The following is a 12,753-nucleotide window of genomic DNA, read 5'->3' as shown; positions in this document are numbered from 1 at the left end:
GGGTGCCATGTTGGAGGACGTCGAGGGTGCCGTGTTGGTGGATGGAGAGGGTGCTGTGTTGGACGACAGTGAGGGGGCTGTGTTGGAGGACGGTGAGGGGGCCATGTTGGAGGACGGTGAGTGTGCAGTTTTGGACGACGGTGAGGAGGCCGTGTTTGAGGACGGTGTGGGTGGCGTGCTGGAGGACGGTGAGGGTGCCATGTTGGAGGACGGAGAGGCTGCCATGATGGCCGACAGTGAAGGGGCCGTGTTGGAGGACGGTGAGTGTGCCATGTTGGATGAAGGTGTGAGGGCCATGTTGGAGGACGGTGAGGGTGCTGTGCTGGAGGACAGTGAGGGTGCCGTGTTGGAGGACAGTGAGGGTGCCGTGTTGTAGGATGGTGAGGGTGCCGTGGTGGAGGACGGCGAGTGTGCCATGCTGGAGGACGGCGAGTGTGCCATGCTGGAGGACGGTGAGGGTGACGTGCTGGAGAACGGTGAGAGTGGCGTGTTGGAGGACAGTGTGGGTGCCGTTCTGGAGGACGGCGAGTGTGCCGTGTTGGTGGACGGTGAGGGTGCCGTGCTGGAGGACGGTGAGGGTGCCGTGTTGGAGGACGGTGAAGGTGCCGTGTTGGTGGACGGAGAGGCTGCCATGATGGCCAACGGTGAGGGGGCCGTGTTGGATGAAGGTGAGGGTGCCATGTTGGAGGACAGTGAGGGTGCCGTGTTGGAGGACGGCGAATATGCCGTGTGGGAGGATGGCGAGGGTGCCGTGTTGGTGGATGGAGAGGGTGCCGTGTTGGACGACGGTGAGGGGGCCGTGTTGGAAGACGGTGAGGGGGCCATGTTGGTCAGTGACGGTGCCGTGTTGTAGGATGGTGAGTGTGTCGTGTTGGTGGACGGTGAGTGTGCCGTGTTGGATGAAGGTGTGAGGGCCATGTTGGAGGACGGTGAGGGTGCTGTGCTGGAGGACAGTGAGGGTGCCGTGTTGGAGGACAGTGAGGGTGCCGTGTTGTAGGATGGTGAGGGTGCCGTGCTGGAGGACGGCGAGTGTGCCATGCTGGAGGACGGTGAGGGTGACGTGCTGGAGGACGGTGAGAGTGGCGTGTTGGAGGACAGTGTGGGTGCCGTTCTGGAGGACGGCGAGTGTGCCGTGTTGGTGGACGGTGAGGGTGCCGTGCTGGAGGACGGTGAGGGTGCCGTGTTGGAGGACGGTGAAGGTGCCGTGTTGGTGGACGGAGAGGCTGCCATGATGGCCGACGGTGAGGGGGCCGTGTTGGATGAAGGTGAGGGTGCCATGTTGGAGGACAGTGAGGGTGCCGTGTTGGAGGACGGCGAATATGCCATGTGGGAGGATGGCGAGGGTGCCGTGTTGGTGGATGGAGAGGGTGCCGTGTTGGACGACGGTGAGGGGGCCGTGTTGGAAGACGGTGAGGGGGCCATGTTGGTCAGTGACGGTGCCGTGTTGTAGGATGGTGAGTGTGTCGTGTTGGTGGACGGTGAGTGTGCCGTGTTGGATGAAGGTGTGAGGGCCATGTTGGAGGACGGTGAGGGTGCTGTGCTGGAGGACAGTGAGGGTGCCGTGTTGGAGGACAGTGAGGGTGCCGTGTTGTAGGATGGTGAGGGTGCCGTGCTGGAGGACGGCGAGTGTGCCATGCTGGAGGACGGTGAGGGTGACGTGCTGGAGGACGGTGAGAGTGGCGTGTTGGAGGACAGTGTGGGTGCCGTTCTGGAGGACGGCGAGTGTGCCGTGTTGGTGGACGGTGAGGGTGCCGTGCTGGAGGACGGTGAGGGTGCCGTGCTGGAGGATGGTGAAGGTGCCGTGTTGGTGGACGGAGAGGCTGCCATGATGGCCGACGGTGAGGGGGCCGTGTTGGATGAAGGTGAGGGTGCCATGTTGGAGGACAGTGAGGGTGCCGTGTTGGAGGACGGCGAATATGCCGTGTGGGAGGATGGCGAGGGTGCCATGTTGGTGGATGGAGAGGGTGCCGTGTTGGACGACGGTGAGTGGGCCGTGTTGGAAGACGGTGAGGGGGCCATGTTGGTCAGTGACGGTGCCGTGTTGTAGGATGGTGAGTGTGTCGTGTTGGTGGACGGTGAGTGTGCCGTGTTGGAGGATGGCGAGGGTGCCGTGTTGGAGGACGGTGAGGGTGCCGTGTTGGTGGATGGAGAGGGTGCCGTGTTGGAGGACAGTGAGGGTGGCGTGTTGGAAGACAGTGTGGGTGCCATTCTGGAGGATGGGTGAGTGTGCCATGTTGGAGGACGATGAGTGTGCCGTGTTGTAGGATGGTGAGTGTGCCGTGTTGGCGGACGGTGAGGGTGCCGTGTTGGAGGATGGTGAGGGTGCTGTGTTGGTGGACGGTGAGCGTGCCTTGTTGGAGGGCGGTGAGGGTGCTGTGCTGGAGGACGGTGAGGGTGCCGTGTTGGAGGACATTGAGGGTGCCATGTTGGAGGACGGTGAGGGTGCCGTGTTGGTGGAGGGAGAGGCTGCCGTGTTGGACAACGGTGAGGGGGCTGTGTTGGAGGACGGTGAGGGTGCTGTGTTGGTGGATCGAGAGGGTGCCGTGTTGGACGACGGTGAGGGGGCCATGTTGGAGGACGGTGAGGAAGCCGTGTTGGAGGACGGTGAGCGTGCCGTGTTGGACGACAGTGAGGTTGCCGTGTTGGTGGATGGAGAGGGTGCCGTGTTGGAGGACGGTGAGGGTGCCGTGTTGGAGGACGGCGAGTGTGCCGTGTAGGAGGACAGTGAGTGTGCCGTGTTGGACGACGGTGAGTGTGCCGTGTTGGACGACGGTGAGGTTGCCGTGTCGGACGACGGTGAGGTTGCCGTGTTGGTGGATGGAGAGGGTGCCGTGTTGGAGGACGGTGAGGGTGCCATGTTGGTGGATGGAGAGGGTGCCGTGTTGGACGACGGTGAGGGTGCTGTGTTGGACGACGGTGAGGGTGACGTGCTGGAGGACGGCGAGTGTGCTGTGTTGGCAGACGGTGAGGATGCCGTGTTGGAGGACGGTGAGGGTGCCGTGCTGGAGGACGGTGAGGTTGCCGTGTTGGTGGACGGAAGGGTGCGATGATGGCCGACAGTGAGGGGGCCATGTTGGTGGAGGGTGAGTGTGCCGTGTTGGGTGAAGGTGAGGCGGCCTTGTTGGAGGACGGTGAGGGTGCTGTGCTGGAGGATGATGAGGGTGCCATGTTAGAGGACAGGGAGGGTGCCGTGTTGGAGGATGGCGAATGTGCCATGCTGCAGGATGACGAATATGCCGTGTGGGAGGACGGTGAGGGTGCCGAGTTGGTGGACGGAGAGGGTGCAGTGTTGGAGGATGGTGAGGGCGCCGTTCTAGAGGATGGTGAGTGTGCCGTGTTGTAGCACGGTGAGGGTGACGTGCTGGAGGACGGCGAGTGTGCCGTGTTGGCGGACGGTGAGGGTGACGTGCTGGGGGATGGTGAGGGTGCCGTGCTGGAGGACGGTGAGGGTGCCGTGCTAGAGGACAGTGAGTGTGCCGCTTTGGACGACGGTGAGGGGGCCGTGTTCGAGGACGGTGTGGGTGCCGTGCTGGAGGACGGTGAATGTGCCTTGTAGGAGGATGATGAGTGTGCCGTGTTGGAGGACGGTGAGGGTGCCGTGCTGAAGGTCGGTGAGGGTGCCATATTGGAGGACATCGAGGGTGCCGTGTTGGAGGACGTCGAGGGTGCCGTGTTGGAGGACAGTGAGGTTGCCGTGTTGGAGGACGGTGGGTGTGCCGTGTTGGTGGATGGAGAGGGTGCCGTGTTGGACAACGTTGAGGGGGCCGTGTTGGAGGACGGTGAGGGGGCCGTGTTCGAGGGCGGTGTGGGTGCCGTGCTGGAGGATGGTGAGTGTGCCGTGTTGGAGGACGGCAAGTGTACCGTGTTGGACGATGAGGAGTGTGCCCTGTTGGAGGACGGTGAGGGGGCCGTGTTGGAGGATGGTGAGTGTGCCGTGTTGGAGAACGGCAAGTGTACCGTGTTGGAAGACGGCGAGTGTGCCTTTTTGGAGGATGATGAGTGTGCCATGTTGGAGGATGGTGAGGGTGCCATATTGGAGGACGGCGAGGGTGCAGTGTTGGAGGACAGTGAGGTTGCCGTGTTGTAGGACGGTGAGGGTGCCGTGCTGGAGGATGGCGAGTGTGCCGTGTTGGCGGACGATGAGGGCGCCATGTTGTAGGATGGTGAGTGTGCCGTGTTGGAGGACGGTGAGGGTGCCATGCTGGAGGACGATGAGTGTGCCATGTTGGACGACGGTAAGGGTGGCGTGTTGGAGGAAAGTGTGGGTGCCGTTCTGGAGGACGGTGAGTGTGCCGTGTTGTAGCACGGTGAGGGTGACGTGCTGGAGGACGGCGAGTGTGCCGTGTTGGCGGACGGTGAGGATGCCGTGTTGGAGGACGGTGAGGGTGCCGTGTTCGAGGACAGTGTGGGTGCCGTGCTGGAGGACGGTGAGTGTGCCCTGTTGGAGGACAGCGTGTGTACCGTGTTGGACGATGAGGAGTGTGCCCTGTTGGAGGACGGTGAGGGGGCCGTGTTGGAGGATGGTGAGTGTGCCCTGTTGGAGGATGCTGAGTGTGCCGTGTTGTAGGACGGTGAGGGGGCCATGTTGAAGGACGGTGAGGGGGCCGTGTTGGAGGATGGTGAGGGTGCCGTGTTGGAGGACGGTGAGGGGGCTGTGTTGGAGGACAGTGCCATGTTGGACAGTGAGGTTGCCATGTTGTAGGACGGTGAGGGTGCCGTGCTGGAGGATGGCGAGTGTGCCGTGTTGGCGGACGATGAGGTGCCATGTTGTAGGATGGTGAGTGTGCTTTGTTGGAGGACGGTGAGGGTGCCATGTTGGAGGACGACGAGTGTGCCGTGTTGGAGCATGGTGAGGGTGCCATGTTGGAGGACGACGAGTGTGCTGTGTTGGCGGACGGTGAGGATGCCGTATTGGAGGACGGTGAGGGTGCCGTGTTGTAGGACGGTGAGGGTGCCGTGCTGGAGGATGGCGAGTGTGCCATGTTGGCGGACGGTGAGGGTGCCGTGTTGGAGGACGGTGAGGGTTCCATGTTGGTGGATGGAGAGGGTGCCCTGTTGGACGACGGTGAGCGTGCCATGTTGGACGACGGTAAGGGTGGCGTGCTGGAGGAAAGTGTGGGAGCCGTTCTGGATGACGGTGAGTGTGCCATGTTGTAGCACGGTGAGGGTGACGTGCTGGAGGATGGCGAGTGTGCCGTGTTGGCGGACGGTGAGGATGCCGTGTTGGAGGACGGTGAGGGTGCCGTGTTCGAGGACAGTGTGGGTGCCGTGCTGGATGACAGTGAGTGTGCCGTGTTGGAGGACGGTGAGTGTACCGTGTTGGACGATGATGAGTGTGCCGTTTTGGAGGACGGTGAGAGTGCCGTGTTGGAGGACGTTGAGTGTGCCCTGTTGGAGGACGGTGAGGGGGCTGTGTTGGAGGACGGTGCCATGTTGGACAGTGAGGTTGCCGTGTTGTAGGACGGTGAGGGTGCCGTGCTGGAGGATGGCGAGTGTGCCGTGTTGGCGGACGATGAGGGTGCCATGTTGTAGAATGGTGAGTCTGCCGTGTTGGAGGACGGTGAGTGTGCCATGTTGGAGGACGACGAGTGTGCCGTGTTGGAGCATGGTGAGGATGCCATGTTGGAGGACGGTGAGGGTGCCATGTTGGTGGATGGAGAGGGTGCCCTGTTGGACGACGGTGAGGGTGCCGTGTTGGACGACGGTGAGGGTGACGTGTTGGAAGACAGTGTGGGTGCCGTATTGGAGGACGGTGAGTGCGCCGTGTTATAGGACGGTGACGGTGACGTGCTGTAGGACGGCGAGTGTGCCGTGTTGGCGGACGGTGAGGATGGCGTGTTGGATGACGGTGAGGGTGCCGTGTTCGAGGACAGTGTGGGTGCCGTGCTGGAGGACGGTGAGTGTGCCATGTTGGAGGACGGCGAGTGTACCGTGTTGGAGGATGATGAGTGTGCTGTGTTGGAGGACGGTGAGGATGCCATGCTAAAGGACGGTGAGGGTGCCATATTGGAGGACGGTGAGTGTGCCCTGTTGGAGGATGCTGAGTGTGCCGTGTTGTACGACGGTGAGGGGGCCATGTTGAAGGACGGTGAGGGGGCCGTGTTGGAGGACGGTGAGGGTGCCGTGTTGGAAGACGGTGAGGATGCCGTGTTGGAGGATGGTGAGTGTGCCGTGTTGGAGGACGGTGAGGGTGCCATGTTGGAGGATGACGAGTGTGCCGTGTTGGAGCACGGTGAGGGTGCCATGTTGGAGGACGACGAGTGTGCCGTGTTGGCGGACGGTGAGGATGCTGTATTGGAGGACGGTGAGGGTGCCGTGTTGGTGGATGGAGAGGGTGCCCTGTTGGACGACGGTGAGGGTGACGTGTTGGAAGACAGTGTGGGTGCCGTTCTGGAGGACGGTGAGTGTGCCGTGTTGTAGGACGGTGAGGGTGACGTGCTGGAGGATGATGAGTGTGCCATGTTGGAGGATGGTGAGGGTGCCATATTGGAGGACGGCGAGGGTGCAGTGTTGTAGGACGTCGAGGGTGCCGTGTTGGAGGACGGTGAGGTTGCCGTGTTGGTGGATGGAGAGCGTGCCGTGTTGGACGACGGTGAGGGGGCTGTGTTGGAGGACGGTGCCATGTTGGACAGTGAGGTTGCCGTGTTGTAGGACGGTGAGGGTGCCGTGCTGGAGGATGGTCAGTGTGCCGTGTTGGCGGACGGTGAGGGTGCCGTTCTGGAGGACGGTGAGGTTGCCGTGTTGGTGGATGGAGAGGGTGCCATGTTGGACGACAGTGAGGGGGCTGTGTTGGAGGACGGTGCCATGTTGGACAGTGAGGTTGCCGTGTTGTAGGACGGTGAGGGTGCCGTGCTGGAGGATGGCCAGTGTGCCGTGTTGGCGGACGGTGAGTGTGCCGTGTTGGAGGACGGTGAGGGTGCCATGTTGGTGGATGGAGAGGGTGCCCTGTTGGACGACGGTGAGCGTGCCGTGTTGGATGACGGTAAGGGTGGCGTGTTGGAGGAAAATGTGGGTGCCGTTCTGGAGGACGGTGAGTGTGCCGTGTTGTAGCACGGTGAGGGTGACATGCTGGACGACGGCGAGTGTGCCGTGTTGGCGGACGGTGAGGATGCCGTGTTGGAGGACGGTGAGGGTGCCGTGCTAAAGGACGGTGAGGGTGCCATTTGGAGGACGGTGAGTATGCCCTGTTGGAGGATGCTGAGTGTGCCGTGTTGTAGGACGGTGAGGGGGCCATGTTGAAGGACGGTGAGGGGGCCGTGTTGAAGGACGGTGAGGGTGCCATGTTGGAGGACGGTGAGTGTGCCTTGTTGGAGGATGATGAGTGTGCCGTGTTGGAGGACGGTGAGGGTGCCGTGCTGAAGGTCGGTGAGGGTGCCATATTGGAGGACGTCGAGGGTGCCGTGTTGGAGGACGTCGAGGGTGCCGTGTTGGAGGACAGTGAGGTTGCCGTGTTGGAGGACGGTGGGTGTGCCGTGTTGGTGGATGGAGAGGGTGCCGTGTTGTACAACGTTGAGGGGGCCGTGTTGGAGGACGGTGAGGGGTCCGTGTTCGAGGACGGTGTGGGTGCCGTGCTGGAGGATGGTGATTGTGCCGTGTTGGAGGACGGCGAGTGTACCGTGTTGGAAGACGGCGAGTGTGCCTTTTTGGAGGATGATGAGTGGGCTGCGTTGGAGGACGGTGCCATGTTGGACAGTGAGGTTGCCGTGTTGTAGGACGGTGAGGGTGCCGTGCTGGAGGATGGCGAGTGTGCCGTGTTGGCGGACGATGAGGGTGCCATGCTGGAGGACGACGAGTGTGCCGTGTTGGCGGACGATGAGGGTGCCATGTTGTAGGATGGTGAGTGTGCCGTGTTGGATGATGCTGAGTGTGCCGTGTTGTAGGACGGTGAGTGGGCCAGGCTGGAGGAAGGTGAGGGTACCATGCTGGACGACGGTGAGGGTGCTGTGTTGGAGGACGGTGAGGGTGCCGTGTTGGATGATGGTGTGTGTGCCGTGTTGGAGGGCAAATAGGGTGCCGTTTTGTAGGATGGTGAGTGTGCCATGTTGGTGGACGGTGAGTGTGCCATGTTGGTGGACGGTGAGTGTGCCCTGTTGGAGGATGCTGAGTGTGCCGTGTTGTAGGACGGTGAGGGGGGCCATGTTGGAGGACGGTGAGGTTGCCATGCTGGAGGACGGCGAGTGTGCCGTGTTGTAGGACAGTGAGTGGGCCAGGCTGGAGGAAGGTGAGGGTACCACGCTGGACGATGGTGAGGGTGCTGTGTTGGAGGACGGTGAGGGTGCCGTGTTGGATGATGATGCGTGGGCCGTGTTAGAGGACAAATAGGGTGCCGTTTTGTAGGATGGTGAGTGTGCCATGTTGGCGGACGGTGAGTGTGCCATGTTGGACGACGGTGAGGTGGCCGTGTTGGAGGACGGTGAGGGTGCCATGCTGGAGGACGGTGAGTGTGCCGTGTTGGAGGACAGTGAGGGTGCCGTGTTGGTGGAGGGTGAGGGTGCCATGTTGGAGGACGGTGAGGGTGCCTTGTTCGAGGATGGTGAGGGTACCGTGTTGGAGGACGATGAGGTTGCCGTGCTGGAGGACGGCGAGTGTGCCGTGTTGGAGGACGGCGAGGGTACCATGCTGGAGGATGATGAGTGTGCCGTGTTGGAAGAAAGTGAGGGTGCCGTGTTGGAGGATGGTGAGGGTGCCGTGTTGGAGGACGGTGAGGGTGCTATGTTGGCGGACGGTGAGCGTGCCGTGCTGGAGGACGGTGAGTGTGCTGTGTCGGAGGATGGTGAGGGTGCCGTGTTGGACGATGGTGAGGGTGCCATGCTGGAGGACGTTGAGGGTGCCATGCTGGAGGACGGTGAGAGTGCCGTGTTGGTGGACGGGGAGTTTACCGTGTAGGAGGACGGTGAGTGTGCCGTGTTGGAGGATGCTGAGTGTGCCGTGTTGGAAGAAAGTGAGGATGCCGTGTTGGAGGATGGTGAGGGGGCCATGTTGGACAGTGAGGGTGCCGTGTTGTAGGACGGTGAGGGTGCTGTATTGGAGGATGGCGAGAGTGCCGTGATGGAGGACGGTGAGTGTGCCGTGTTGGAGGATGCTGAGTGTGCCGTGTTGGAGAATGCTGAGTTTGCCGTGTTGGAGGACAGTGAGGGGGCCATGTTGGAGGACGGTGAGGTTGCCGTGCTGGAGGACGGCGAGTGTGCCGTGTTGGAGGAGGTTGAGTGTGCCGTGTTGGATGATGCTGAGTGTGCCGTGTTATAGGACGGTGAGTGGGCCAGGCTGGAGGAAGGTGAGGGTACCACGCTGGACGACGGTGAGGGTGCTGTTGGAGGACGGTGGGGGTGCCGTGTTGGATGATGGTGCGTGTGCCGTGTTGGAGGACAAATAGGGTGCCGTGTTGTAGGACGGTGAGCGTGCCGTGCTGGAGGACGGTAAGTGTGCTGTGTCGGAGGATGGTGAAAGTGCCGTGTTGGACGACGGTGAGGGGGCCATGCTGGAGGACGGCGAGTGTGCCGTGTTGGAGGACGGTGAGTGTGCCATTTTGGACGACGGTGAGGGGGCCGTGTTTGAGGACAGTGTGGGTGGTGTGCTGGAGGACGGTGAGCGTGCCGTGTTGGAGGACGGTGAAGGTGGCGTGTTGGAGGACAGTGTGGGTGCCATTCTGGAGGACGGTGAGTGTGCCGTATTGGCGGACAGTGAGGGTGCTGTGTTGGTGGACGGTGAGGGTGCCGTGCTGGAGGACGGTGAGGGTGCCGTGTTGGAGGACACTGAGTGTGCCGTTTTGGACAACGGTAAGGGGCCCTGTTCGAGGACGGTGCGGGTGGCATGTTGGAGGACAGTGAGTGTGCCGTGTTGGAGGACAGTGCCATCTGGGAAGACGGGAACTCTGCTGTGTTGGAGGACGGTGACTGTGCTGTGTTGGAGGACAGTGAGGGGGCCATGGTGGAGGGTGGTGAGGGTGCCGTGTTGACGGACGGCGAGGGTGCCATGCTGGAGGACAGTGAGTGTGCCATGCTGGAGGACAGTGAGGGTGCTGTGTTGGCGGACGGTGAGCATGCCGTGTTGGAGGACAGTGAGTGTGCTGTGTTGGAGGATGGTGAGGGGGCCATGTTGGACGACGGTGAGTGTGCCGTGCTGGAGGACGGTCAGGGTACCTTGCTGGACGACAGTGAGGGTGCTGTGTTGGAGGATGGTGAGGGTGCCGTGTTGGAGGATGGTGAGGGTGCCATGCTGGACGACGGTGAGGGTGCCGTGCTGGACGACAGTGAGGGTGCCGTGCTGGAGGACAGTGAGGGTGCTGTGTTGGCGGACGGTGAGCGTGCCGTGTTGGAGGATGGTGAGGGTGCCGTGTTGGAGGATGGTGATGGTCCTATGCTGGAGGACGGTGAGGGTGCCGTGTTGGAGGATGGTGAGGGGGCCATGTTGGACGACGGTGAGTGTGCCGTGCTGGAGGACGGTCAGGGTACCCTGCTGGACGACAGTGAGGGTGCTGTGTTGGAGGATGGTGAGGGTGCCGTGTTGGAGGATGGTGAGGGTGCCATGCTGGAGGACGGTGAGGGTGCCGTGCTGGACGACAGTGAGGGTGCCGTGCTGGAGGACAGTGAGGGTGCTGTGTTGGCGGACGGTGAGCGTGCCGTGTTGGAGGATGGTGAGGGTGCCGTGTTGGAGGATGGTGATGGTCCTATGCTGGAGGACGGTGAGGGTGCCGTGTTGGAGGATGTTGACGGTGCTTTGATGGAGTGTGCTGAGTGTACTGTGTTGAATTGTGGTAAGGGTGCTTTTGTGAAGGGCAGTGAGGTTGCCGTGTTGGAGGACGGTGAGGGGGCCGTGTTGGAGGATGGCGTGGGTGCCGTGCTGGAGGACGGTGAGGGTGCCGCGTTGGAGGACGGTGAGTGTGCCATGTTGGCGGACGGTGAGGGTGCCATACTGGAGGACGGTGAGGGTGCCGTGCTGGAGGACAGTGAGTGTGCTGTGTTGGCGGATGGTGAGCGTGCCGTGCTGGAGGATGGTGAGTGTGCTGTGTTGGAGGATGGTGAGGGTGCCGTGTTGGATGACGGTGAGTGTGCCATGCTGGAGGACGGTGAAGGTACCCTGCTGGAGGACGGTGAGGGTGCCGTGCTGGATGACGGTGAGGGTGCCGTGCTGGAGGACAGTGAAGGTGCTGTGTTGGCGGACGGTGAGCGTGCCGTGTTGGAGGATGGTGAGGGTGCCGTGTTGGAGGATGGTGATGGTCCTCTGCTGGAGGACGGTGAGTGTGCCATGTTTGAGGACGGTGTGGGTGCCATGTTGGAGGATGTTGACAGTGCTTTGATGGAGTGTGCTGAGCGTACTGTGTTGAATTGTGGCAAGGGTGCTTTTGTGAAGGGCAGTGAGGTTGCCGTGTTGGAGGACGGTGAGGGGGCCGTGTTGGAGGACGGCGAGGGTGCCGTGCTGGAGGACGTTGAGGGTGTCGCTTTAGAGGATAGTGAGTGTGCCGTGTTGGCGGATGGTGAGGGGGCCGTGCTGTAGGACGGTGAGGGAGCGGTGTTTGAGGACGGTGAGGGTGCCGTGCTGGAAGACAGTGAGGGTGCTGTGTTGGAGGATGGTGAGTGTGCCGTGTAGGTGGACGGTGAGGTGGCCGTGCTGTAGGACAGTGAGGGTGCAATGCTGGAGGACGGTGAGGGTGCCATGCTGGAGGACGGTGAGTGTGCCGTGCTGGAGTACGGTGAGTGTGCCGTGTTGGCGGACGGTGAGGGTGCCGCGTTGGAGGACGGTGAGGGTGCTGTGTTGGAGGACGGTGTGGGTGCCATTTTTGGAGGATGGTGAGGGTGCCTTGATGGAGTGTGTTGAGCGTACTGTGTTGGATTGTGGTAAGGGTGCTGTTGTGAAGGGCAGTGAGGGTGCTCTGTTGGAAGGTGGTGAAGGTGCCCAGTTAGAAGGTTTCAAGGGTGCAGTTTTGGAAAATTTTGGGGGTGCTAATTTAGAGTTATTGTCCCTCTGAAGAAAGTCCTCCTGGTCTCAGTGCTGTCGCTGTCATAGATCTCCATCATCCATCCCATCACCTTGCTGCCTCCTCAAGTTATGTAGAACAGTGATTCTGATGATCAAGCCGTATTCTTTGTTTGGACATTTTGGATATTAAAACCCAGTCTTTGCCTGCATGCAAATCTAACATGGAGTTTGATTTGATTTATTATTATTATGCACTGAAATACAGTGAAAGGTATTGTTTTGTGTGCTAACCAGGTAAATCATACCTTAAATAAGTACATGAGGGTAATAGGACAGAGTGCAGAATATAGTGTTACCACTACAGAGCATGTTCAGAGTAATTTGAACTCTATTATGAATGCATAACAGGTGCATGCATAGGTCTGATAACAGCTCAGGAGAAGCTGTTTTTGATTCTGCTGGTATCTGTTTTCAAACTTCTGTATCTTCAGCCGAACGGAAGAGGGTGGAAGAAAGTATAACCGGGTTGGGAAGGGTCTTTGATTACGTTGGCTGCTTTCCCGAGGCAGCAGGAAGTATTGATGGAGGCACTGGGTGGAAGGCGGGTTTGCATGATGGACTGGGCTGCGTTCACAACTCTCTGTAATTTCTTCTGGTCTTAGGCAGAGCAGTTGCCATACCAAGATAACAAAGTGTGGAGCTGGATGAACACAGCAGGCCAAGCAGCATCTCAGGAGCACAAAAGCTGACGTTTCTGGCCTGGACCCTTCATCAGAGAGGGGGATGGGGAGAGGGTTCTGAAATAAATAGGGACGGGAGGGGGAGGGGGACCGAAGA

General features: G+C 60.8%; 1 protein-coding gene across 1 annotated transcript in view; it reads right to left on the bottom strand.

The window, feature by feature from the left end:
• LOC132209558 (mucin-19-like) overlaps positions 1-11,654 on the bottom strand; it is a 32,811-nt gene extending 21,157 nt beyond the window's left edge. The window contains 11 exon segments of the mRNA XM_059645691.1: positions 20-846; positions 919-1,443; positions 1,516-1,820; positions 2,347-3,015; positions 3,090-3,313; positions 3,359-3,851; positions 5,612-5,790; positions 8,413-8,835; positions 10,129-10,715; positions 10,791-11,220; positions 11,377-11,654. Of these exon segments, the coding sequence (XP_059501674.1) occupies positions 20-846; positions 919-1,443; positions 1,516-1,820; positions 2,347-3,015; positions 3,090-3,313; positions 3,359-3,851; positions 5,612-5,790; positions 8,413-8,835; positions 10,129-10,715; positions 10,791-11,220; positions 11,377-11,654 (4,940 nt within the window).
• Positions 11,655-12,753: the final 1,099 nt, after the last annotated feature.

The sequence above is a fragment of the Stegostoma tigrinum genome, chromosome 4 (assembly GCF_030684315.1).
Source record: "Stegostoma tigrinum isolate sSteTig4 chromosome 4, sSteTig4.hap1, whole genome shotgun sequence".
In the NCBI taxonomy this organism is placed as follows: Eukaryota; Metazoa; Chordata; class Chondrichthyes; order Orectolobiformes; family Stegostomatidae; genus Stegostoma; species Stegostoma tigrinum.
This window is presented reverse-complemented; position numbering and strand designations above follow the sequence as displayed.